This window comes from Excalfactoria chinensis, chromosome 7, assembly GCF_039878825.1.
Source record: "Excalfactoria chinensis isolate bCotChi1 chromosome 7, bCotChi1.hap2, whole genome shotgun sequence".
In the NCBI taxonomy this organism is placed as follows: domain Eukaryota; kingdom Metazoa; phylum Chordata; class Aves; order Galliformes; family Phasianidae; genus Excalfactoria; species Excalfactoria chinensis.
The window spans coordinates 14,582,593-14,610,250 of record NC_092831.1 but is presented as its reverse complement, the minus strand read 5'-3'; the positions used below and the strand labels follow the sequence as shown (position 1 = coordinate 14,610,250).

The following is a 27,658-nucleotide window of genomic DNA, read 5'->3' as shown; positions in this document are numbered from 1 at the left end:
CTGCGGGCTGCACGTTGCGGAGGGGCCTGGGAGTGTTGGGCTTGTCTGCGGCCGGCGGGAAGGAGGGATCGCGGCAGGCAGGCGGAGGGAAGGAGGGAGGGAAGGAAGGAAGGAGGCCGGGCTGATTAGCATGCAACAGCGCTCGCAAGCCCGGCTCCATTGTTTTAACACCTCCCCTCTCCTCCGCGCCAATCTGTCACCGTTCAGCAGGCGAACGCTGCTGCCTCGAATGCTGCTCTTCTCAAATGAGACGGATAATTAGCTGCCCCGCACGAATGGCGCACTCTTCTCACCCCTGATTGCTATCACCTTCTTGCTCCTGGCAGTTTTGACACCTCGTAATCAGCCTGCTGCTTTTTCTCTTTTCTTTCCCTATTTCTGTTTTTTTTTTTTTTTTTTTCTTTTTTTTTCCCTCCCCCTTCCTTCGGTGCTTTTTTTTTTTTTTTTTTTTTTTTTTTTTTTTTTTTTTTTAAATGCAGTCTCAGTTGCCATTTGGATTGAGACTTCTCTGTTGAGTTAACCTTGTATGATTGCGGGGGAAAGGGGAATGTACGAAAGGGGGGAAAAGAAATCGCCTCCTCTGAGTCTCATCTGCTGGGTGGGGGCAGAAGCAGCTTGGCGTGATCTTCCTGTGCTTTTGTTCGGCGGGGAACAGCCCCTTCCGAACAGCTCTCGAATAAACATTAGCTTGGATGGCAAGAAGAGTCTGAGTCTCCGCTCAGTTAATGGAGTTCTCAGTTAGTGGAGAAAAGGCTGTATATCTCCTTTTGGTTAAATTTAGCAAAACGAAAAGGAGATTTAAAAGTTCTCACGGCCTGGAAGCTCTCTCTTCCTGCCTGGTATGTACGAATGGCATTCAACTTCTTCCGAGGCTCTGAGAGTGAATTAACCGCTTTCCATGGGAGGCGGGAGAGGGCTCTGATTGGAGTGCGAAGCAGCAGAGGGAACTTCTTCCCTTCTGATTCCAGAGAAATAAGAGATCTCAATTAATGCTCTGGTGAATTCTGTGAGGTCTTAAAAAACAGAGGACTCGTGGAATCTGTCATAGGAGCATTTTTCTCTCCTCTAACAAGCAATGACAGTCTAATTACTGGAGCTACGAGCAGCTGTCGAGTTCGCCAGAGAGACAGAGGAGCTACATGTGTTGTGCCCAGCAGCCAGCACGGAGCCCTCGCACCAGTCTGAGGCAGCCCCTAGGAAACCTCCCTGATAGAAGTGCTTTGCTTCCCTGCCTTCAAGTCAGAGCCAGAGTTCTGTGACTCCTGGCTGGGAACGGTGGCTCCCACATTGTGCACAGTCATTGCAGGGTGGCTCAGAGAGTGAGCTGACCCGGCAGCCCTGCATTACCCCGGGGTGCTGCAGGTCCCGAGGCAGCCAGGAGCAGCCTTGGCCAGTAGGCCTGCTGCTCTCTTTCCTCCCCAGTTCTACTTTCTTCCTTCAGATTTATTATTATATTTTTAATGTATTCACATTTCCCATTTGGATTCAACCTCCTCTGCCTGAGCAGAGCTTGTGTGGAAGGGGGAGAGGAGGGAAGGAATGCTAAACCTCCTCTGGTGAGTGTAATAAAGCAGATGTCCCTGCTGCCAACAGCAGCCTCCTCCAGGAAAGCTGTATGAGTGGGGCCCACTCAGGGACAGCACTCACCTCCCACCTCAAGTCCCTTGTAACTGCTTGGTGTGAGTTTTGTTATTCCTCAAACTCAGATCGAGCCTATCTGGACCCCCTTGGGAGGCAGTTTTAAATACCAGTATGAAACAAGTCCCTCAGATGCCACCCCCAGCAAGTGTGGGAGAGGGACGGACTGTGCTGCACCCAGGTTTCAGCCAACTGTGTCCCTCAGCTCAGCCCAGCATGGCCTCAGGTTCCTACCTCTGCTGATAGTGGTGCTCGTGGGGAAAACACGTTCACACCTGGAGTGGTGTGTGCTAGGGGACAGATGACTTTATTTTCTTTAAAGGTGAATCACACTTGATGCAGGCTTAATAACGTGAGCTCCTGAGATAGGATTTCATGATAGAGGACAAATTGGTTTTGTGTTGGTTAGTCTGGAGATGTGCAAATCCCCACCTTCCCTCTCAGTGCTGGAAGCTCTGCCCCCCAGCAGCCTCCTGGTTGTACTGCAAGGTACATCACAGCCACATGGGCAAGCCAGTGCTGAATGGACCCTCAGCACTGCTACCAGTAGGGACTGAGAGCTGCTAACAGGAACAAAGTCTTTCTCCAGGTCACAAAGCAGACGTGCACTGTGCACTGCTGTTTATTACAGTACACACTGTTGACAGCCAGTCACAAACATGAGATATTTAAAACAGAGCAAATAACTGCAGAAAATTTTTTTTCCCCACAGAAACAGGTCGCCTGCGAACAAATCTTTAAAAAGTGTTGTACTTTGCTGCTATAAAAATATTAATGCTAATTTTATCAAAAATCAGGGCTAAAAACCATACTCAGTTTTAGTGCCAAAAGCTCTAAATCACCCATTATCATTAATATAAATTGTTTAGTAAAAAACCCATGACTTTTAAATTTGAACCTGATAAATCTATACAATGTGCAAACTTTATCAAAATGCAATGTTTTGACTAAATGCATTTAAACTGCATTGAGAAAACCATTCTGCATATTCAGGTTAGAACTGAAGTCACTGAGACTTCTGTGATTAGGTTTTCCCCTTGCCTGTCTAAGCCATAACAGATTTGAACAATCCTTCATAGCAGACCACAAGGAAAGGTAAACCTTCCCATCTTTGGTATTCTTACCTTTAGGGACACTTTAGCCTTCTCTTACTCCATCCTTCATATTAATATTTTCCATGAAAGTAGTTTAACTAATGATTAATGCTGGAAAGGTACATCAACACAATTGTTATTTTTTATAACAAATCTTATAATAGAAACTAAAAATGAGAGCCTACCCCTCTTTCCCGTTTCCTTCAATTAGAGGATTATATCAGTGGATATTGAGAAGAAATCCTAGCCGTACACCAATTTCTGTCCCAGATTCAAGACTTAATCCTGCAAATCTGTCCTGATAAATATAATTATGACTTCAAGCCTATTCAGGCAAAGATCAGCTGGGGAAAAAAAAAAAGCTTTTAACTACTATCCCAATGGCAATATTGAAGCATGACAAGCAGTAAAGTGAATTACAGTACTGACTTACAGTTGCATTTCACCTCATCAAATGACAATGAAAAAAATGTGCTTATCTGACAATTTCAGTTTGTTCTTGTTACAAGAAATCTTAATTCTTAAATTCTTAGCAAATCTATTCAATAATAATAAGAAACCCAAATGTATGCAAAAACAGTGACCCACTGAATTCTCACATGTTAAGACTGTACTTTAAAGTGGGAATTCAGATGCCGCAGAAAATCTTCCTTAGATGTTAGAGATGGTGGGAAAACTTCTCGACAGAATTCACATACTCCACGCTGATTCAGTTCAGAGTCTGTATAAGTTTGTGCCAGCAAATCATTGTCCTGAGGCTGCCAAATGAGCTAAAAGAAACAGAAAATGATTACTGCTGTGGTTTATGATGTGAATTACATTATGCATATAGGTATATATTTATATCAAAAATATACCTCCCTCTTTAAACTAGGTTTACTTAATGTAAGCCTGCCAGAGGCATTAACTAGAGAAAATTCTCACTTAAAAAAGGCAATATATACATTTTTTTACTCTCCTAAACATACTACCTTTGCAAGTACTTGATATTTTGATCTCCATTAATGATAAACGATGCCATGATCAGAGTTCTGTAATATCAGTATGACATAAGTTCTTTTCTTTAACACTGTTATTTATATATATATATATTTTACTGTAGAAGCCTTAGTACATAAATCTTTAGTACCATTGTTTTTACCTTAAAATAATTATTTATTATACAAAGGTTATATGAAGTATTTCTATTCTTATTGGTACACATCTAATTTTCAGTTTAACTGCAAAAGAACTAGAGCAATGTCATATGGTCAAAGTTACTTAATTGTTCTGACTGCCTTTTAGTGTAAACACGTCTCAGGTAGTCTGTTTTGGGATTCTTTCTTCCATGACAGCAATGAATTCAATAGGGCCATTGGAATATTCATTTATACACTCAGGCAAGTCTGCAAACTATGCTAACTTTGCTTCAGCAGCTGCTGCTGCTCTTGCTACCTGAGTGAGCCAGTTGAAAGCCAGCAAATCTGTTTGCAGACCATGGGGACGTGAGCCTGAGTGTATGCCAGTTACATGGCTTGACAATACCCAGGATTCAGAAATTCAATCAGTTTTCAAAGCAAAGTCAAAAATTAAGTTTTGCTACTTCAACATTAGAAACAAACCGAAGATAAAATACATAGTTATGTTACATGGCCAGGAAAATTAGGTTCTGAGTAAACTGAAAAACAAATGCATTCTGCTGTGACTGCAAAGTGGACAGAATGGCAGCAAGTTGGTATCAGATCTGTGTGGGGCTGGAACCTAGAGAAGGAGAGCACCATCCAGCTTTTTGGCTCATCTTTCTTCTCTATTGCTTAAATCACATGTGGAAAGGTGAGCAAGAATATTTTAGAAAGTAGTTTCTTTTGAAATTCTGAAGTTCTAGCTATCCATTCTAACTCAAGAGTTTTAATTTTCACACATTTATCATGTCAAATACTTAGAATCTGTTGTATCCTCCCCTGCCATGGTAATTCACTGTACAACGAACATGGCTTTCACAGTGGTTAATCTCTGAATTTAAACCAGCTGCAACTTCCTGGAGTCAATTCCTCATGCTCTCCATATTTAAACAGTGTTTAGCTTATCAGACAGTGGCAGCAGATTTACCATCTTTCATTATGGTCAGCAATCCATATAATTAAATTGGCTAATTAGTAATTAAGTGCAATCACACCACTTCTTTTCAGCTAGAAGAGCCTACTTACTGTACACTGCTGGTGTAAATTGCACATTAAATTTTTCTAGACATAGACACACTCAAACATCCCTCCAGGAATGTGTTTAAAATTACTGGTTTTTAATACCAAATTATGTAAATGGTCATTAAAAATATTATTGTAAAAATCTCACTAAGGACACAGTAAGATTTCCAGTCTTGGAACCACCACATACAAAGAATCCAGCAAAATGCTGAAGCAAGCACTTAACTTTAATTTTTTCCTCTGAGAATGTGCTTAAAATGCTCTTCAGAACAGAGATTCATTTAAGCGGCTGTTTCATTTCTCAAACAAGACCTAGATTAAGATCAATAGACTACTGACTTGATTGAAAATCATGAACATTCTTAGAAATGCTTTTGGCTGAAACAACCCCCGCAAATTGTGAATACTGGTAAACATAATGCATCTCCATGCAAGTTTCAATTAACAGTAGTCTGTAAAATCCCAGGTCCACTAATATCCATTATCCATGCTTATTTTAATCTGCTGCTCTTTTCAGTCACTTTTTTTTTTCTTGTCTTTTTTTTTTTTTTTAAGTTACACCCGAAGAAAACAGTACTGAGTTTTCACATTTAGTATCCACAAAGAAGGAAAGAGCTAAATTTATTACAGCAACTGAGAGCAGTTCCAAGAACTTACTGTTGCCAAATCTACTGCATTTATGGGGTTTTCCATTTTATAAGTTAACATATGTAGTAAATACTTGAAAGTTTTATCTGCACTAGTAAAAAAACAGTCAGGTATCTCATTTCTCCCTGCTGGAGCTTTACCAGTGGCAGGGATGATGGCACTGGAACAACTCCCTAAAAATGCTGTAAAAATCCCAGGAACAAAAGTATTATTCACAGTTTTGTTTGTTTGTTTGTTTGTTTTTGTTTGTTTTTTAATTTAATACAATACGAAGACATATATGCAAGTAACATGAATAAAACCCTACTGTTTTAATCTACACATATATTATCCGTAAATCCAGTTCATTGGGAATTGGAACCAAGTCCCATTCACTACGAAAAGTACTTTAAAAGCTTTTTTGTAGGCAGCTAATTAAAGGTGATGGATGTTGTGAGAGAGAAAGAGATGTATATTTAATAAATTCTAACATAATATTGGCTTAATTCAAACAAATTTCTAGATAAGATGCATTCTGATCTGTATCCTGTGTGTTCTATAGTGCTATGTAGATATGACTTATTAACACTGAAATAGTTTCTCATTGCCTTTCCCACCCCCAAAGTTACAATTATTATGTTTTCCCCACAAAGTAAATAACTTCTATTTTAAGTAGTGGTCCCAAATTAATTTCTTTATTGCAGAAATAGCAATGATCAAACCAAAGCCTCACTGCTATTCAACCACAATTTTTCTCCACTTTTTTCAAGCTGCATGCTCCCCTATCAATTTATAATCACATACCAGCTGTTTCACTGGCTGTAATTTACAATGCAGGGTGCCATCTATTGAAAAAGGAATAGACAGACTAACTAGTAAAAGAACACGCTGTAGAGAAAGTAAAGATAAAGAGAAGAGTAACAAGGAGTGGAGTGAATGCTTCACAGCTCTGCAGGAATTCTACCAGTAACAAAATAAATGAATTAATTTGCTTAACTCACGCACAACTTTAACAGAAGACCCAATGAAAAATAAAGCACAGTAAAAAACAAAAATTAGTAAGTTAGTATAACTGAGACCTCATATGTTACATACAGGTATTTTAAACACATTTGTAAAAATCAGGCATTTAGTTTAAAATAATGGAAACAGTAAACTTTCTGTAATTTAAACTTTCATTCCAAACTGCTTTGCAATGGAAAATTGAACTTAGTCTGGGTAAGTTTTGGCGAAGGAAATCAACATAGCTATGATGTCCTACAGGTGCTTTCCGAACTCTAGTTTTGCATGTCATGCAGTGATAAAATTGAGAGGAAAAACTCTTTTGCTGCATGTCATTAGGAAAGAACACAAAATCATATCAAAGTAAATAGTGAAAATATTCAAAATCCACCCTCTCAAAATTCCTAAACACTGCTATTTGTGTAGATTTGAGCAGCTCTCCTTTCACAAGGTGTGAGAAAAACCACATAAATACAAGGTCTGCAATTATTATGCGAGCAATTTCAGTAGAGACAGAATGCTACACAAAGGAAGCAAAATATCCAGAGAGACAATTGATAGAAGCTGCCAAAACGTTATCCTGCTTTACAGCAATTGGGCCTTGCTTTCAGGAACTTCTCTGAACTTCCAGTAGTTAGGACTTAAATTCAAAATATCTACGTAGACATGAATTATTTTAGTCTACTTCCATACATTTGTCAAAAGAAATAATTATGCTTTCCTACTTGACTGCTTAAACTACGACAAACATATTTTCAGTTGTGGACAGTAGGAATAGGGTTCTGTTTATAACTCAGATCCAGATAAAAAGTAGATTATTTTTTTATTTTTATTTTTTCCCACAGTGTACATTTATGTTTAGTTTTTTAATTAATTAATTTGTCCTATTCTCTGATGTACGCCTGAGACAATTAAAACAACTACACGCTCTATTCATCTGAGATAAAGGGTAGAAAGTGATCTAGGTGCCAATTTAGGATTAATGAAAGCTTTGAAACAAATATAGAAGCAGTTAATATCTACACAAACTGAAATTTAGGCACGTATCTATTTAAAGTCTTGTCCTATTTCCCTGGTAAAGCACCTTGTACACATATTTCAGCATCAGTGAGAAGTACTGACAAAATGTATTGTCTTAAACAGGAGACTGGTGACATACCTCAGAGAATATGTTAATCCAGTCTCAAAGACCTTAGCAATACAGCTGATAGCATCATTACCTTTTTCCAAAGTCTACAGTATTTAGAGAAAGATACCTGATGAGGACCTCTGATGGTTGTTCCAGCAGCTTCTAAAGAAGGAAAAATCGCTTCAGGTGCACCTTGGCTTGCGTGTTTAGATATGAACGTGAAAGCAGTGTCTGCTGTTTTCAAGCATGTTTTGTCACGGGTATTTTCTACGGGCATGTTTGCATGATTTGGAGGGTTTGTTTTGTCAACAGTAGTTAAGCTTTGTAAAGCTGAGGTCACGAGATCAACTCCATGAGCTTCAAATGAGTTAGGTTCCAATTTACTGAGGTTAACAGCACGGTCTCTGTGCTCCCGGTTAAAATGATGATCTTGAAGCATGTTTTCAGCTATACCAGAGCAAGGAACTGTTACTTTTTCCTGAGTGCTCTGCAAGAAAGCAGAGTCATTGTCTGTAGGTGGAAACTTGACATTAAATTTAGAAAGTGATTCTACAGAGTTGTTGTCCTCATCTTGGCCCACTCCTCTTGGTGTGATAGATGTGATGCATGATGCACCTCTATTTATATCCTGTATAACCCGAGGCTTAAAAAGCTCTTCTGCTTGTTCATCAGTTTTATCAGTACACTGTATTGGCATGGAAAACTGTATTTCTGCAAAGAAAGAATGAGGAGAACATTAAGAAAAATATCATTATTGAAGGCATGATATTTTTCCCTAAAAGATTTTTGATTTTCCTTCTTGGCTTTTTAACCTTTGCTTCGTCTCTTTGAAATCAGTTCTAGGTGTATTTCTCTTTCATAAACATTTGATCTGACTCCAAAAATATCAGAAACAAAAGAAAATAATTCTGTTTTAACAATCATATTTCTCTTTGATTTATGGTTACAAACACTTCAATTTAATTGAAACGTACATTGTCCCATACACTTAACATATACATGCATGTTCTGATAGAAATAAAAGTTGGAACCAAAAATATTTCATGCAGTGCTGAGAACTTTCTATGCCCCATGAACAAGATTTGAGAACATATTCAGGTACCAAACTCCCAGCAAATTCCAGATTAGGCAAATATTTAAACTGAGCAGGGATCGTATTTTCCCGTGCTTCAAGAAACTCTTGTTCAGTTTTGGCATTTCATACATTCATTGTACAAAGATCTTCTGATAGCAGTCAGATATGGCAAACGTGAGCCACAGAGGGAATAGGAGTCACACAGATTAAATCTTTACAATGTAAAACCTTTTGCACAGTTGAGTTAGGCACATTTTAAAATAAAATAAATGAATTCTGGAATAAACTGCCAAGCACCCACTCCCCAAACAATAAAATTCCGTACTGTACACTCAGAATGTAACAATACAGTTTTGACTTGGCCCTTGGAAGTTACAGGCTTCAAAGGCAAACTTAAATTAGAAGCAAGTGCTGGAATCTACACATTTTGCTTCAACAATGTAAATTTGGCAAATATTTTTTGAAATCACTTAAGAATCGGACCTTACTAACAAGCAAGAATACCGACAATAGCCTTCATTATGTTAAATATAAGCATTAGCAAAACTGGATATCCAGGATCTCTTCCATCAGCTGCATAAATCAAGTCTGCCTTTTGTTTTCAGGGAAGTGTTGGGTTAAGCTCTTGTCCCATATAACTAAACAATATGTACAGGTCTGCACAAGGAAGTCTAGAAAATCAGTATTCTCACTCTCCTCAGTTCAGAAGTTTTCCTCTAACAAATATGAGGCTACAGACATTCATAACAGACATCTTTTGAAATGACAGCTAAATTCAAAGCAAGCAAATTCTGTATTTCACACAGTACGATAGGATATCACATGCAGTAAGTGCCTGCCTCTCACTCCAAGGGACAAAACAATTATAAGAGTTACTGATGTGACGACTGTCTTTATAGCATGTGAGTTGGAGCATTCGTCATAGAATGCCAAAACTGGCGGTGCGTTTTCTTGGTGAAATACTGAGCACCATGTGAACAGACTTGAAAAAGGCAGATGGTAAACAGTGGAAGTACTTCTATGTATGTGTAATTTACAGTATTTTCAAATATAAAGCAAAGCTTTCAAACAGTTGAATCACAATAAGAGCTTAAGTATGATATTACCAGTTTCAGGTTCTGGCTTTATTTTAAATTTACTCAGTTGGTCTGTTTGTTCTCTGGCTAGCATACATATTCGATGACACTCTTCTTTCATCTCCTGAAAAATAGTCTCCAGATTCTCCCTGGAAGATTGAAATTGTAAATTAGACCCTCAATCAATTCAGCTTGTTGTGACCTTTATTGTAGTCACACCCACAAACCAGAGAAAAACAATAGTGTAAGCTACTTTTCTTGGATACCTTGTTCTTCAACATATGTATATACATTTCTGTTCTCAGAAAAAAAGCAGACAGAAAAGGGAAAAACAATATAGTCAAGGAGCTCTTTAGTCATAATTTATACACACATTGAAGCATAGGGCCTGACTCTGCAAGGACCCAAAGACAATCCAGTCTTTACACTTTTTTTCCAGTTTCCTTGGGTATCATCTTGTGCAAGATACTGCTTTTATTCCATTCTAGGCAAAATAGGGTGCTGCTTTTTGTGGGCTTCAGACCTCATAGGAGAAGGAAAACACAAGTGTTTGTTACTGCTTCTTCTTTCTCTGTCTACCTCACATCTTGGAGATGTGCTAGCAAACTCATTCCTCTGCTTTTCTAGATCATCCAAAATTTAGTTACCCACACTGAGATTGGTAGACATTGCTCTTCATGCTGATTGGAGATTTTGTTTTTGCTCTAAGGCACCAGACATTATGCATAAATTTCCATTGAGAAATCTTGATAAATTTGCTGAATACTTTATATTTCTAAGCACATAATATCACAGATATTATAAAATTAGCTTTAATAATGAAAAAGTTAAGTTTGTGACAGTCTGAATTTTGTATCTTTGTCACAAAAAAAGCTCAGAGGGGTTGTTTTTCTTTACCTCAATACATTGTTTTCCTTTCTATTGAGTATTCAAACAGCAGTCAGGAGTGTCACAAGTTGTACACTTACTCCCAATGTGTTTCTCTTTTTGAAGACAAACGTCTACCTGAACCTCATTTCAAAAAAGAAACACCTACAGAAGAAGTTAAAGTTCTGACCACTTTTCCGGTGTTTCAATAAAAATAAATGGGAACATTCTCTTAACACATTTTTAACCAGAGTATTAAAATATACATATGATTCGATGAACCAATCTTCCTTTGCTAGACATTTGCGACAACATAATCGTTCCACAGAAAAAAAGAATCACAGAATCTTTTGAGATGGAAGAGACCTTTAAAAGTCATCTAGTGCAATTCCTCTGCAATGAGCAAGGACACCTACAGCTCCATCAGGTGCTCAGAGCCTGGTCCTGCCTGACCTTGAGTGTCTCCAAAGATGGAGCATCCACCAGCCCTCTGGGCAACCTGTGCCAGTGCCTCACCACCCTTATCATAAAAAAAACCTTCTTCCTTATATCCAATAGAAATCTCCCCTCTTTTAGTTTAAAATCATCTCCTCTTGTCCTATCACAACAATAAAAAGTCTGTTGCCCTCCTACTTATAACCCCTCTTCTTATAGGCCACTCTCAGGTCTCCCTGGACCTTTCTCTTTTCCAGGCTGAACAGCCCCAGCTCTCCTAGCCTGTCCTCATCAGGGAGGTGTTCCATCCCTTGGATCATTTCTGTGGGCTTATGGATGCATTTTAACAGGTCTACATCTCCCCTGTACTGAGGACTCCACATCTGGACACGTGCTCCAAGTGAGGTCTCACCAGTGCAGAGTAAGGGAATTATTTGAGAGGAAGACAGGAGATGGGCAGAAGTTTTAATTCTTTAGATATACATAAATAAAGATAATAAAGTCTTTATCACAGTCTTATTTTCCTTTTCTCATTATGTAGCAGAAATGATTCAGTCTAAAGATCCATCTGGTTCATCTAGAGCATGGTCACAATCAGATGCCTAGGCAAGAGTATAGGACAGCAAGAATTCACAACACTTTTTTCCCTAATTCTCTCCAATCCTCATCTTCAAGAATATTATACTTGACATTAGCAAAGGTTGTTAAAAGCAGTGTTATTATCTATCTTGTGAAAAGCGCAAACCTAAGAGCATGGTCAATATTTTTCTAAAAACACTGACCGAAGGAAGAATGCTTGCTCAGGAAATATACTGCTTTTGGTCCCTTGGTCATTATCAGGGCTGGATGGTTTCAGTTTACAGATCTACCTGGTTTCAAGCCCTCTCATTTAGGATGGATTGGGCCAAAAATTACTTATTTATTCATGCTGACTATCAGACCTTCTCCTGGCAGTGCAGCAGGCTACTCTGCTGTACTTCTATCAGTTAATCCATTACAGCTGTATGTTCCTGTTCTGAAGAAAGCTAATGCTTATCCAAAACCGAGTGTTGAGGTCCACTGCAATATCCCATAGAGTTTAACCTCCTGCTAAACCCAGCAGCTATTCTTCTTCTTCTCAGCTTATCTGTACATACTTGCAAAGCTCTTTTGTGACTCTACATAGCTTTATTTCCTTCTAACATCAGCTCTTTGACCTCTCCTCCTCTCATGCCCTGCTGCTCCCCAGTACTTTTAAGGTACTGCGCAGAAATGATGGAAATCGAGAGGTCATAATTAGTAGCAGAAAAGACAATTGTAAGTAAATTGCAGAAATATTGCAGAAGTATTTACCTTTCAGGCAAAGGTGAAATACCAGAAATCCCTATAGATAATTCAGGCTTATCTGGAACAACTTTCTTACTTTTCACCTTGAAGTAAAACATGAAAGTATGGATCACAGGTTAGCATATTCATTTTGCTCTTCACCCTGATATGATTAAAATGCTGCAGTACCCTCCATTTAATCCTTTGAGAAGCACTCAAAACATTCACAAAACAACAAAATAATCTTTTTACTGTTTTTATGAAATCCCTATTTTTAGTTTATTTTTTAGCAACTCAGTGTGGTATTCCTCTGCTCACATTTCCTTAAAGGAAACTGGTTCTAAGAATCTTGCTTCATTGTAAGTCTGTTTCAATCATACATAAGATTCAGATTAAGAACTATCTTGTATAAGCTTGTTACTGAGGCACCCAGAAATTCCATCTATTATTAAAAAAGCAATCAATTTATTCACAAAAACAATCAATGAAGGCATCAAAAGCAAATGTATCAAAAGCTCTCTTGGGTTTTCAGTTGTTCTTAGCTTTGACTACCACCTTGTGGTTTGTCCTAGCATTACATAGCTTTACATCAATGCCAGGTATTAAAAGTTTTTACAATAAACAGCCATTATAAGCTGCAGTTCCACTAGATCTACATTACCAGATGGCCTGGATATGTTCATATGTGCTCCACATCAGACTCATAACACGATCATATGTCTGTCAAAATAGCTGGTTTCAGCGATACATTGCTTATAACCACTGACTTGTAGCCTACCTGGTGCTAAAGTGCAACTGTGGCTCCTATTGGCACATTTGAGCTGCTTTATTCCTAACAGCATTGGTTACAAATGTCTGCTGTAAGACAAAAATGCTTGGAAAATCTGACAGCAACAAGTTATGTGTTTCTGTGCTCATCCTCTTACCTATATTCAATTTAAATTAGCTAGCTAAAAGGCATTTACAAGATTACATTTACACCAGCAACTGCAGTGTAGCTGTCCCCAAACTATATTTCACTCCAGATGCTATTCTGTAACAAAAATAGAGTGGGGTAAAAGCAAAAAAATCAACTCAACCTTGATGAAAACTCGCAACTGAAGATTATAAAACTGAAATGCTGATCTCCAGTTTTTGCAAATGCTAGTATAATGATGACAGAATGTAAAAATATCTAACATATAAACCAGTCAATGTATTGAATAGTTCAGAATTTCCTACGGACTTTACATACTTTAACAATTTCCTAGTAATGACATAGTGTTGAAATTTAAAATCAGTTTCTTAGAATAATTAGTATAAATGTGCTTGAATAGAGTAGCATTTTACAGAAGATTGCTTTTTCATTTCACCTCCACTTGGTTTCTTATCTTACCTCTATTTTGTATGCTGGCATCTGTGTACCCCTTTGGGCGTCATTTAATTCTTTCAATTTGTTTTTCAGAGTTCGTATTTTATCTTCTTGGCTGGAAATAATAGACATAAGCTTCCTTTCCTTTTGACTGTTTCTGTCCTCAAGTTGCTTCAACTTCATGCTCTCGTTTTCTAACTGTTCCTAAAAAACAATTTCAGAAATTCCAGTATATTTACTAGAACTGAGGTTTGTGGAATGTCACTATTTAGAAGTCCAGAAAAAGCTAAATTAAGTTTCTCCAACTTAAGTAAGGGACAGTCTTATTTACTACAGTATTAATTTTGAACTGATAGTAAGGACTTTATACTGCTAAACATAGATGTATCTGATCATATATGATTAGTCAAAACAACTGAATTTTCTGAACTTACGACGGTCGTATTAATGTTTTTAGTCATTTTATTGCTGAGAGTGCACCTGAAGAATCCCAGACCCCGCAGATAAGAAAGAATTTGGATTTCAGAATGAGGTTCTTTACTAAGAAGGCAGTTGGGAACTAGAACAGGCTCTCCAGAGAAGCACTGAGCTTTCTGGAGTTCAAGAAGCATGTGGACAACACTCTTGGATATATGGTCAGATTTTTGTGTGGTCCTATGTAGAGCCAGGAGTTGGACTCATGATCCTTGTGGGTCCACTCCAATGCAGGATATGCTGTGTAAGAGTCTAGGGAAAGGAAGAATTCCCCTTGGTCAAGGAGAATCTGGTCAAAGAATGTCTATGCAAACTTGATGCACACAGATCCATGGGCTCCAATGGGACACACCCACAAGTGCTGATGGAGCTGGCAGAAGTGATTACCAAACTGCTCTCTATCATCTTTGAAAAGTCAGTGAAATGGATATATGCCTGTGAACTGGAGGAAAGCCACTGTCACTCCCGTCTTCAAAAAGGGCAAGAAGAATAAGCAAGAAAACTACAAGCCAGTCAATCTCACCTCCATCTGTGGGAAGGTGATGGAATAGCTTATTCTGGATGTTATCTCCAAGCATGTGGAAGAAAAGTATGTTATCAAGAATAGTCAATATGAATTCACCAGGGGGAAATCACGCTTTACCAGTCTGGTAGCCTTCTATGATGTCATGACTGGCTGAGTAGATAGCAGTGGATGTTTGTGTAGTTGGACTCTGGCAAGGCTTTTGACATTGTCTCCCATTACATCCCTGTAGGTAAGCCTTGGAAGTGCGGGATAGATGATTGGACAGTGAAGTGGATTAAGAACTGTCTGGCTGGCAGAGCTCAGAGGGTTATGATCAGTGGCACAGAGTCTAGCTGAAGGCCTGTAGCTAATGCTGTTTCCCAGTGGTTGGTACTGGCTCTGGTCTTTTTCAACATCTTGAAATTGATTATCATTCATTGATGATATTGTAGTAGGTCATCAATGGTCTGTAAAACGCTCATGAAAGGTGAAGAGGAAAGAAGAAAATAAGTGTTCTTTTGAGAAGAAAGTTTGTTTTATTTACAAATGGGATCTAAATAGATTGAGGTCATCTGTTTGGAGATTAGATAGGTAAAGGTTAACCTAAACTATAAGATATTGATATATCATCAGTGAGACAACCGAAATGAGACAATAACAGCCACATAGTGATGGATGTGTGTGCTCTTCTACACACACACATTGGGTAGTTAAGCATGGGCATGTGCATTTACAGCTGAAACAACAGTTATATGCCAAGTAGCTATTCCACCTACCTAAATAAAGTCAGAAAAATAGCACTGAAGGCAGTTTTTTCTTTAGTATCAGTTGTGACTTTACACAGTAAATTTAAGGTCAGAGCTTCAATGCAATTCTGGGCTTGCTGGAATCTCAGAGATTCAGATTAAACTTCTTCTCAGGGGGTTCAAAACATTGTCTAAAAATAGGCTGTTCCTATCCTAGAAAAAATCCTCTCTCACCACAATTTGCAGATTTTACAAATCCATTCACTCAAACATCTTTGAAGTGACAAGGTATTTCTGCTTTAAATATTGCAAATTTCCTAATTCCTAAGGCTGAAGGACCACACTTCCACACTTTCCACTTTTGGAGAAATATACAGAACTTAAAGGACAGATCAAACACTTTCTACAGTCTTCTACGTAGAATCTGTACACTGCATAATAGCAGGTAATAATCCAGGGAAGCATGTGAATCAAACAGCAGCAAAAGAGGACAAAATGAGAAGGATTTTTGTTCTGAAAAGAATAAGTCATCTGAAGATTTTAGGCCAACAAATCCTAAAGAACATAAATTTCTATAACTGATGTTGCAGCAGCTACATTTAATTTTTTTCAAGAGGCACGAGACCATTAAAGGCACAGAAAGTTCAGAGCATGTGAAAGAAATATCTGATGAATGAGAGAAGGCAATCATATTTATCAATGTGGGAAAAAAACAGGTTCTGTTGAGAGGAGATGGAGGCATGCATAAAAGTATTTTCAAGAGATCTGAAAATACCTTTAAGAAAGTTAAAGCAGAGCCAAAAGCTGGATGTTGTTTTACAACTATATACTTCTCTATGTTATTTAAAGACTATGAAAGTCTGAAAAACATTACGCAGCATGAGAATAAAAATCAAATCATAGCAGCTAAAAAGAGGACTTCATTATTGGTTTGTGTATGAAAGAAATATGCAAGCATATAGCAGCTCAGCTCATGACCTGTTGACTTAATACATCAAGCCACAGTAAAATATGAACAGGGAGGGCTACACTGTTATTCTTCTATCTGAGTAACACAGACTAAATCAGAAATAATTACCAGGAGGTATCAGGGAGTGCTATGGTCATCTAAGACAATACAAAATAAACACAAGGTATGGTATGAGGAACTGATTTTTGCTGCTCCAGTAATAGGAGGGCAGTAACATTCCATGGTGGGAGTTCACAAGCACCAAGCCACCACAGAGCCATTGTTTGGTCACCGAGTTCCCAAATATTCCCTGGTCAAATTCAATTTCCATTAAAAACAAAACAACAACAAAAACAAAACAAAACAAACGAACAAAAAAGCAAAAACAAAAAACAATGACACACAGCTTCTCTGGTATTTTCCTTTGAAACTAAGCTGCTTGGAAACCCAAACACCTTGGATAAAGCTTACATCAAACACAACACTTAGAATCATACAATCACAGAATCACTCAGGTAGGAAAAGACCTTAAAGATCATAGAGTCCAACCATAACCTAACCATTCTACCCTAACTAATAACCCTTCACTAAATTATGTCCCTGAGCACCACATCCAAATGGTTTTTAAACACATCCAGGGATGGTGACTCAACCACCTCCCTGGGGAGCCTATGCAGTGCTTAACAACCCTTTCTGTAAAGAAGTTTTTCCTGATATCCAACCTAAACTTACCCTGGTGCAACTTAAGGTCATTTCCCCTCATCCTGCCACCAGTGAGAAGAGACCAACCCCGCTCTTACTATAAGCACCCTTCAGATACTGGAAGAGAGCAATGAGGTCTCCTCTCAACCTCCTGTTCCCCAGACTAAACAGCCCCAGTTCCTTCAGTCTCACCCTTCAACAACTCTCAATGACAGTAAATTAACTTTCACTGAGCCTCTGATATAGCATCTATCTGCACACAGCATTTATCCATTTGGAACTATTACAGCTCCAAAAAGTGCGGATTTTCAAAAGCTTCTGGTCAGCCAGGAACATTGCAGTAACAGCCAGTAGTTTTCTTCCATTTCTTCCATATTCTCCTGCAGGCAGCAGGGACAAGGTTTAAGAGATGAAGAAAAGCTATATGGGAATCAATGGTAGAAGAGCCTTTCAATATGTTTCAATGAAGACATATCAGATTTAAATCATTATTTTTGTGCAACTTCAGGATATCATGCCAGGAAAAAAGACTGGAGATTGCTTCTGAGGATCTTTTAGTAATACAAGCCTTCACAGCTTGATCATCTTACAGTTTCTAATACTGTCAGAATTTGGATTTTGCAAACAACATGGTAACATTATAAAGTATGTTAATCTTTTGGTTAATGCCACGACAGGTATGTCATGAACATATCTTTTAAGATCGCTTGTATTAGCACACAGCAAAGTGGTCATTTTTGTATTGTGAAAAGATTAACTCTTCAAACTATGACACTTCTTTTGGGGAGGTTTATCTCACAGAAGTTGGAAGGGACTTCAAAAGGTCCTCCAAATCTACAAAATAATCAAAGCAGAAGTCATTTATGATGTCTGACCAGGTCTTGAATTCCTCCAAGGATGGAGGAACAACCTTTCTTGACAACCTTTTCCAATGCCTGTCTGTCCTCATGGTGAAAAGTCTTCCCTTATGTTCAGTTTGAACCTTTCACATTCCAAATGCCTATTGTCTCTATCCCTCTTCCCATGCACAACAGTAAAGATAACCTCTATGGAGAGCTATTAGCTTTCTCTAAAGCCACTTCTCCATGCTGAACAAACCCAGTTTATGCATTCTGCGTACCATGATTTCTTAAATCACAAAGAAGGGTCTTATTAATGTTATAAAATGCAACTTATCACTAAGCTAAATGCATAGTCTTGTTAGCTACCTAAAAATCTTACAGTACAGCTTTCTTTGCATCAAAGAAAACAGTGACACTGGAGAAGCTGATACTGACTCTATGAGACTGAAGTAGTAGTTGCTCTTAGACATCTAAATCATTTTAGTCCCACAATATTGATCACAAAGAAGACTACCATGCATTGCCATCCTTTTTATTATGCTAACAGCCTGCAAGACAAACATTTATTGCAGAATTTATGTGCATCAGTCATTCCTGATACACAATTGCTTCCCTCCTTTTGTGCAACAGGAAATTCTGATAATCAAGCCCCATGTAGCATTTAATAATAAATGTTCTGATCAAGTTTCCTTGATCATGAACATGATCATGAACATATGAACATGAGCGTGTCTTTTTACCACAGGTGGACACTGTAAAGACTCTGATGTCTGACTCTACTAAAAACAGCATACAGAAGAAGCTTTACTTGACACTGGTTAATTGACATGTCTCCTGGAGAGCTCTGACTCTGATACAGTAACTAGAGACACATTCTTCCTACTTTTATTAATTAAGTTGAACCAAGCAGTACCTAAAAACAGCCTCAGAAAAAACTACACTGAATCAGTGGCGAGATGATTACTTTTTTTTGTCCAACAAAAGTTGAAAGATGATGTCTAGAGAAAAGCACAATAAAGGAGGAGGCATTCATGAGGCACCCCTTAATAAATTCCCAGATTTTCATAGCCATAGTTCCCATGTTTTTATTAACTTAATAGATTTATCTTCCAAGAAGTTGCCCAGTTTTCCCTTGAAACATGAAGCTCTACTGGTTGACTGCTTACCATACAAAGAATTTATCTGTCTCCTCTTTTTTTTTTTTTTTTTTGTTAACCTGACCCATAATAATTATTAGTATTTATACTTCATTTGTTCAGGAAGACAGGGACTGTGACTGACATAAGCGCACATGGACTACATATATAAAGTTTATTTTGCATGGAGTTTTATCAGAAATCTTACCAGTAGTGGCACAAATGAACCAAAATCCAGATGAACTGGTTGAGAGGCAACCATAATAAATGACTAAACCAAAATGCAGACAAATACAAATAACATATTCCATTAAGAAAATAGCACCTGAAACAATGACTCCTGACTCTCATGCACCGACTGTAATGTACTGTATACACTGCACAATTTCTCAGTGTTTTCCCATATGAGAAGAATAGATAACACAGCTCTCATTTTCAGTCATTATGCAACTAAGCTGCTAAGTGAAGCTACTGTCTTTGGAGTGCTCAGAAACAAGAACAGATGCTTAGTTCAACTAACTAAGGGCAAAACACTCAGTCACTTCAGTTAAGGATGTTGTATTGGAGGAACAGTTCAAAGACACCTGTCCCTAGGTTCTCACTGTATAATCACAGAACAAATGTAATCTTATGCTCAGCACATTGCAGATGACCATACCTTTAAGAGTCTTTCTCTTCGCTTTGCTACATTCAGTTTTTCAGAGAGCTGGCTAAAAGACAAGTTGGAGGTTTCAATGTCTTCATGCCTCAGAATGTAGGGATGCACATTACCTTAAAACAAAAAGCAGCTCACTGTCACTGTATCTTCCCCCAGACAGCTTCTAAGTACAAGCAAAAATTAAAATTTGCTAGGCTTAACTTCTCCATTTTCTTTGAGAAAATCTTCATATTAAACAAGCAAAATAAACCCAATTGTGTGCTTACAGACAATGTGAGACTAATCTAGCAACAACGAATGTACAAGTATTTTTAAAAAATAAAAGCCAACCACTTTGATAGAATTTATGAAAACCAGGAGTGTTAGGCTAGTGCGAATAACTATTTAATGAGCACGGCAGATAAACACATGGTTACAATGACTCTTTTCTATTAGTTTTGTAATACTGTAAAACTGTAGAAAATATCAATCAACAACTATTTGATCTGAAAGAGAATTATCTGCTTACAGACCCTCAAGTTATCCAATAAAATCAGCATTACAAGACTTCCTGATGTAAAAGACATGTAACTACTGCATTCACATCTAGAACAACCTACAGGCTAAACTTATTAATAGACAGCTGTAATGTTAATACACAACGCTTTAATCTAGTGAATGATTCGAACCCATATTTTCATAACTTTTCTTTTTTTTAGTTCAGTGTGAGCAGGTTCTACGTTTAAAGAAAATCTCACCATTTCTTGAAGAGGATACAGAAGCGTTGCATTTTATAAATAGATTTTGAAACAGCACATTTGCGTTAACTTTCACGTTCACAGAAAAGCAGGATAGTGCTTTGAAAGATGTATATTGTGAAAGCTGAAGCCACAAAGTCAAAACTATTCATCATTGCAACACAGAATAAAAAGAAATAATGTGCAGACTGGAGTACATACCTCTATTAGCATTCAGAGCAGCTAACTGTGAATTCAGTTTTGCAATAATGCTGTTTTGAAGCTCTATGTGTTCCTGCTGTTCACATATTTGCTGCATGTAGTTCTCTGTCTGCAAATATAATTTAATTAGCATTAATCTTATTTTGTTTTGACTAGGGGTCTCCTATTTAGCATATAAAAAACAGTTCTGATTTTTAAAGATGATTGTAGTTGTGGACCTCTACATGAAAAACCAAATACAACCACCTTTTGTTAAGTCTGTACTCTTGAAACTTCACTGACTAGAAAAGATACAATAGTAACTAAGTACTAATTTTCAGTAACTGTTTCAACTACAGCAGTTATAAAGGACAAGATAACTTCAGTCTAGGAGTCTTCATTCAAAGCCACAGAACACATCAGGTTTAAAGGTAGAATTATTCTACTTATTTCTTCAGAATGCTAGTCTGTTAGCTTGTCCATAGAAAGGGATAACTTTCTTCCTCTGTATTTTCTAACAAACAAATTGTATAAAAACAGCCTTTAAAAAGATGATTTTAAATTAAAACAACATTGCGTATTCCATACAATGGATACTTTGTAAGTAACAAACGCCTACCTACATACATTCTTTGAAGGTAGTAGACTTGTTTTTCTAATCTGAAAAATGGGAGGGAAAGTAAGCAAAAAAGTGGCCAATCAGCCCTATTCTTTATCTAATTGTAGTTGTGCTATCACCAGGCCATAAATATCCTAATAACCAGACCATACAGAGCCTAATAAGGCTACTTACATTTCAGTGAAGAGTATAAATGTTATTAGACAGCCAGTTAATTGAACAAACGGCCAGGCAGCAGGAAGATGCTACTACTCAAAAACTACTATTTGGTTAGCACACCCCTAATATTGCAGTTACAGTAGCACTAAGACAAGTGAGAAAACTTGTGAAATCCCAGCAAGAAAGCTTACAGGGTTGCACTGATTTTTTCCAGAATTAAGAATATGCCTATCAATGAACAGGTCAACACCTAGCACAAAAACAGGTACGTTTTCTCTTCTGTTTATAATTAATCCATACTGATTTCTAATTCTCTAATCTCAGTCACATTTGCATTTCACACTCCTCTACTGCCCAATGTGCTTGTCGGTGAAGCAGGCAGGAATAAACCTTAAAACAAAATTTATTTTAAAAGGTTGAGTAGTAGTTGTACTATCAGAGTTTATGAAAAAAAAAAAGTGATCAAAGAGCAGTACACTCCAGCAGCTACAAGAGACCTCATGAAGCAGAAAAATCACTGAGAACCAAATTGAAAATGTACAACAGCAATGTCTTGTCAACACTTCTGTACAGAGCACAGACATGACAGCTAAAACAGACAGAAGAGAAGATGCTTTTGACAGCCAGTGTGCACAAATTATTCCTTGAGTCAGATGGCAGCAACAAGTTACCAACTAGAAGATCTGCATGACAACCAACCATCCATCTGTATCAAACACCATCTGGCCGAGATGACTCTGGCTTCTGTGTGCTTGACATGGCTCCCAGCTCTAGAGACTGGCAAAACAAGTGGCCTATTGGTAACTTAAGTAGTAAACTGTTAACAACAGAATGGTGGACAATCCAACAATGTGTGAAGGCCACACAATGAACAGAGGAATTTACTAGAACAAGACATTGTATGAAGATAATTCAAAATCCACGAGTTTGGCTTCAAAAAACCTGAAAATCAACAGAAAACAAAAATATTCCAATTCTTCCTGAAAAGATACCTCCATTCTCTTCTGAAGTTATGGAATACAAGTACTGGAAGTTTTACTAAAGCAAAAATTTGGCCTAGTTGGTAATTCTTTATGAAAGGCTTTTGGTTTTTATTTCAGAACCAGAGAAAACATGAAGGAAAATACTGCAAACATTTACTTCTCTTAACACAGATAATCTCACACACTTGCTTAGCTTTCTTAGAGAAAGGCTATCTCCTGACCTTGTATTCAGAGTCTTGTTTCTAGGGCAGAAATTTCTCTCGTGTACTTTTAGATGCCCTAGAAGTATTACCTTGACAGTTTTTCTTTAAAGTAATCAATTTTCCATCATTTTTTTGAAACAGCAAAAGCAGTAAAAATGCAGAGGTTCTCCTTACAAGTTAGAACGTCTCCGGAATCTGAATCTGTTTCTTCTATTTCATAATTAAAGAACTATATAGGCTATTTTTTTTTTTATTTATTTTTTTCTTTTTTTTAATAAACCCAATGCATATTCTAATAATTTTAAAATAAGTTTGCTGTAAATGTTAAAAGAAAGCTCTACTGTCCTGATAGCTTGTACAGTGCTTAATACATCGGAGTCTTTAAGCTATTCACAATAGTAACTCAAAAAATCACTTTTAAGTAAAGCAAATTAAACTTCAAAATGTACTTCATTAAAGATGGGTAACTTGCCATATACTTCATTGCAGTTTACACCAATCCTTCTTCAAAACAGAAAATTCTTTTCTCACCTTTAATGTTTCAGGGCAAAAAAAAAAAGTTGAAACCCACCTACTACATTCACACCTTAATGAGCTGCTCCGCAGCTTAGTGGCCTGGTCTCATAACTGCAATTCTCAACTGCAATGCACTGAAGTGCGAGTTGCTGAAGTGAAACTGAAATCTGTATGTATCACAATCCTCGACTGAACGAATTGCTTTACAAACAATTGAGAACCCACCACATACTTTTTGCTGTAGTTCTTTCACAGCATGGTCCCTATCCATGCATGCTTGTCGATAGGCTTCATAAGCTTTGTTAAGTTGCTCTCCAATGTTTTTGTCCATAACTCCCAATGTTGTTTCATCACTGAAAGGATGGTTGAGTTACGAGATCTGAAAAGTAATCAGAAGGAAAAAGAGAGAAAGCCAAGAAAAAGAAGTATATATATATAGCTAAAAATACACATAACGTCACTCTTTTTATTATCAGATTCAAGTAATATGTGCAGTAATCTTGAGCGTTAGCTTGCAAAACAGATAGAACTATGGCTCTGCTCAGCTCAACATTTTAATTCTTTGTTCAGGGGTATGTTCAATCATAAGCTAAGTAAAAGCACTTAACAATGAATCAAATTCCGAACATACAGACTTAAATTGATGCAAATTACCAGTTACCTGATTTTACAACATTTCAAACAGTTTAATGTTTACCCAATTGTAAAACAACAGATACCATTTAAGCAAGCCAGAACAGAACACAGCTTTTTGCATTAAACATTTTAAATATAAGAATTCTATAATAGCAAATCACATCAACCAATCCTACTCTTTGCCACACTTGAAAATGGCAAAACACTCAACACCAAAAGCTGAATAAAACAAATTTTATCTAAAAAACCCAAAGTATTCCCAACCAATAAGAGTTAGCAAGAAGTTTTTTCCATGTTACTATCAACTTTTTATAGATGAGAGCAATTTTATTATTAGCTCCTGAAACTAAAGCTCATGGTCACTGAGGCATAACAGAACAATACTGACTGATTGCAGACTTCAATTTTAAGACAGAATGAACTTTGGAAACACAGATTCTTTGCTTCTATAATAACAGATTACATAAATTTTAAGATTTCAGATGAAAATTTATGATAATGTAAGTACAGTAGAGGATAGATGAGTGAGGTCTCAAATAAAAGCAAAAAAGGGCCAATATTATGGGATGGGGGAAGGAAAACAAAAAAAAGCAATCCACAGCTCCTCAGTTCCTCTCTCCTAGTTAAATATTAGCATGGTTACCTCACAGTACAAAGAATGGACAGCCACTATCATCTATCACTGTCTTCTGGGTTCCTGACAAATAACACAGACTCTTAGGGACAGTGGAGCTGCCAAGAAAATACAGCAAGAAGGGTGTGAGGATAACAAGGATAACCTTGGTCAGCTTTATGTCTTGTTCATTTTTTTCTTGCTCTTGATTATATTTAATGCAGAAAAGTGGTTTTATTTCCTAGAAGGTGCAATTGCCTACTATACAGATGTACCCTTTTGTCCTGTTAGCTTTACTCCTAAGATGTGTGTATATTGCAAAAGCAACTGTATTCTAATTGTATCTCAGGATGGCTGTACTTTATTAATAGTAAAGTGAACTCTTTAACAGCTAGGAAGCATTTAGGGCCTTTTCATACAAGAAGTATTCCAACAGTGCATGGACTTCAATCCAGAGTACTCACAGTTCATAGAAAATGAAGGTATTCATTTCATTCATGGAAATTCAAATCTCAGTTTGGAAAAAACAATGCTTAAAACTGATATGTAACTTCCAGCCTTCTACTGTCTGACTGACTGAATTGAATTGATGGAGGCTGGGAATGTTAACAAACATTCTTACTCTTATCTAGACTGCTGGTACCAGGAGACAGAATAGCAGCACTACACTCAGTTTTCTGTTTGGTAGATTCAAAAACCAGAACACCCAAAAAACAGTTGTTTGTAGTCCAACTCTATGGAAAAAAGTTCGTGAATCTTAATTTACAGGTCGGTACCTAAAATCCAGGCTCCATGTAAGAAAAAAAGCAATAGACAGTTCCTAGCGACATTTAAAAATGTAATTGCTACCAGGAGAACTGGTCCTGTGTTCCCTATAGCCTGGACATGAGCTTCTGCTTCCACTACTCCCTTCTCTTCCTGCAACCACAAGTGGCTTTACTGTAAAATGTGTCAGCAATCCAATCCAGCTTAAAACCAAACACTAGACATGTTTTGGCTATGTTATTTGAACGCAGGTCAGCTTCGCGGACCACTTCAAATTACATGGTACCACAAACACCCATGTCAGTAGAAGGATGCAAACTTTAGGCAGGAAACATCAGTAAAAGGCAGACAGAATTCCCGCTTTCATTCATAGCACCGGCTTCAAAATTGTAACATAAAATCCTGGTTATGTAATGGTGACAAAAGCTGCACTACCACAGAAAACAATACTCTGCCTTCCCCCACATCAGGCCATGCATTTTTGCCATCTATTTGTACTGTGTCGGCATTTCTGTGCTGCACAGTTGAGCTGTGCCAGAGAACAAGCACCCTGCTACCTCTTAAGTAAATAAGCAAACAGGATGAGGCTGCTGGAGCACCACTACCAACACAAGGAGGCAGTGGGAACATGAGATGAACTGTGGGCAGGACTGCTGCACTCTGGAGACTAGATTTAGATTGGATTAAACTGCTCTGTAGTTGCACCCTGACCTGCTTACTGCTGGAATAAATAGGTAATGTGAGAAGCAGCAATATCCCAAAGTCCTGAAAATTTGAAAAACTGGTTCCTTTTTCTGCTTTTCCTTCATAGGCATCAATATTTATCAGGGAATGTGCCAGTTGTTCCTTGTAATTTTCTCTGCTCCCTTCATCCAGTTAGGAAGAAAAGACCACCAAAATATCCCCTCTATTTTATCCAAGGTTAGTTATGTTGCATCCATCAAAGCTGACAACCCCACCTTTATCATTCTAGATTCATTAGATTCTGAAGACCCCAGGCTGGTTGTGGCTCTGGGCAGCCTGGTCTGGTGGTTGGCGACCCTGCACATGGTACGGGGGTTGAAACTAGACGGCCATTGTGCCTCTTTTCAATCCAGGCCATCCTATGATTCTTTCACCATTATTCACAGCCTTATGGAGTCAGAGCAGAAGCAGCAATACAGAACGCTGTTTATTCTAACAAGGACAAAATTAGGGAGATTAATACCAGAATCTGTCTGATAAGGGAGTCCTGTAAACGTGAATAGCTGAGTGTTGTGCTGTAAGCTCCATGGCAACGAGAACATGAATTCCATCTCTGAGTAAAGTCTTGAAGGCTGGAAAACAACTGGGTAGTGCAAATGGCGTAAGACAAACCTGTGTGTAAACAAACTCGGGGAAACCTGCAGAAACTCTTCAAATCCTTGCTTCCAGCAAAACACATTTCACTCATACAGGTAGGGAAAGACAGCAGCAGTAGTAGGAATTTTCCACACTCCAATGCCAAAAAAACCTTGACACAAAGATCAGCAACATTCTGCTGCACACATCTGAAACCCAGCAGCACAGAGCACTGCACACACACTGAGTTTCCACAGTGCCTCACAAAACACCTTCCATTCTGAAAAATAAGGTTTAAGCTAATTATGTGCACATAGGCTTTCATTCATAATGTACATGCCTACCTCTTGTAGGTTCACGTGAGAACACAGATGCCATCCAGAAACAAGTACTTCTCTACGTATTTCTGCTTTCAAAACAGTTTTGTTTGTTTGTTTTGTTTTTTCAATGGAAATATCTATAAAAGTTACGCTGCCATCGCCTTAGGAACTGGAAACCCGTCGAGGCAATCACTCGTGACACTGAGAGCTCACGGCACTTTCGACTTTGTGTTCTAATGTGGGCAAAATTCCCGACCCACACGAGCGCAGAAACCAGTGCGCCGGGCAGAGCGCAGCCACCACGCGCAGAGCTTGGAGCGGCGGCAGCTCTGCTGGGCTCGGGGGGCGATGCCGATTACCGGAGTCCTGGGCTGTCCCAGCCGCCTCCGGCCGGCACTCGGCTCAGCCGCACACTTCTGTCCACCCCTCTGCTCGCCCCCCCGTTGCTTCCGCGGCCCTCCCAGCAGCGAGGCCGCCTGGGCCCTTTCGAGGGCGCCGAGAGCCGCTCGGCGCGACCCCCGTTCCGCCCCCGAGCCAGGCGGAGCGCCGCCGGGAGGAACCGGCGTCCCCAGAAGCGGGCGGCGGAAGCGCGGAGGGGCGAGGGCAGGACGGGGGGGAAAGGCCTGCGACCGGGTGCCGCGGCACGTACCTCGGCCCCGAGACCGAGCGCCCGCCGCTCCCTCGGCTTTAAAAACGACTCAGACTTACAAGCGCCTTGCGGAGCCCGCGGCCGCTCCCGACACAGGGCGCTAGGTCCCGCCGGAGCGCCTTAACCCAGGAACCAGAACTCACTTCCTGTTGTGCTATCTCCCC

At 38.5% G+C, this 27,658-nt stretch overlaps 1 protein-coding gene across 2 annotated transcripts; it reads right to left on the bottom strand.

Annotated features, from left to right (window-relative positions):
• Positions 1–1,920: 1,920 nt before the first annotated feature.
• TANK (TRAF family member associated NFKB activator) lies at positions 1,921–27,658 on the bottom strand. 2 transcript variants are annotated; one of them, XM_072342431.1, is made up of 9 exons: positions 27,554–27,658; positions 23,424–23,570; positions 20,733–20,841; positions 19,795–19,907; positions 13,807–13,986; positions 12,459–12,535; positions 9,855–9,973; positions 7,801–8,384; positions 1,921–3,502 (listed from the first exon to the last, which is right to left on the bottom strand). In XM_072342431.1, exons 2-9 carry the CDS (start codon positions 23,520–23,522, stop codon positions 3,335–3,337), a joined length of 1,449 nt encoding a protein of 482 aa, XP_072198532.1. In that variant the 5' UTR covers positions 23,523–23,570; positions 27,554–27,658; the 3' UTR covers positions 1,921–3,334. The 2 variants fall into 2 exon arrangements, with proteins under 2 accessions (XP_072198532.1, XP_072198533.1); XM_072342432.1 differs by lacking the exon at positions 27,554–27,658 and adding an exon at positions 26,870–27,353 and having other exon boundaries at positions 2,225–3,502.

Excerpts from the sequence above, each read along its gene's own strand:
- TANK (XM_072342431.1), bottom strand. The coding sequence starts at position 23,522 with ATGGACAAAAACATTGGAGAGCAACTTAACAAAGCTTATGAAGCCTAT. Across the intron at positions 9,974-12,458 it reads ATTTCACCTTTGCCTGAAAG|GGAGAATCTGGAGACTATTT; the intron begins GTAAATACTTCT and ends TCAATCTTCCAG. Across the intron at positions 3,503-7,800 it reads CCATCAGAGGTCCTCATCAG|CTCATTTGGCAGCCTCAGGA; the intron begins GTATCTTTCTCT and ends TGTTTCTTTTAG.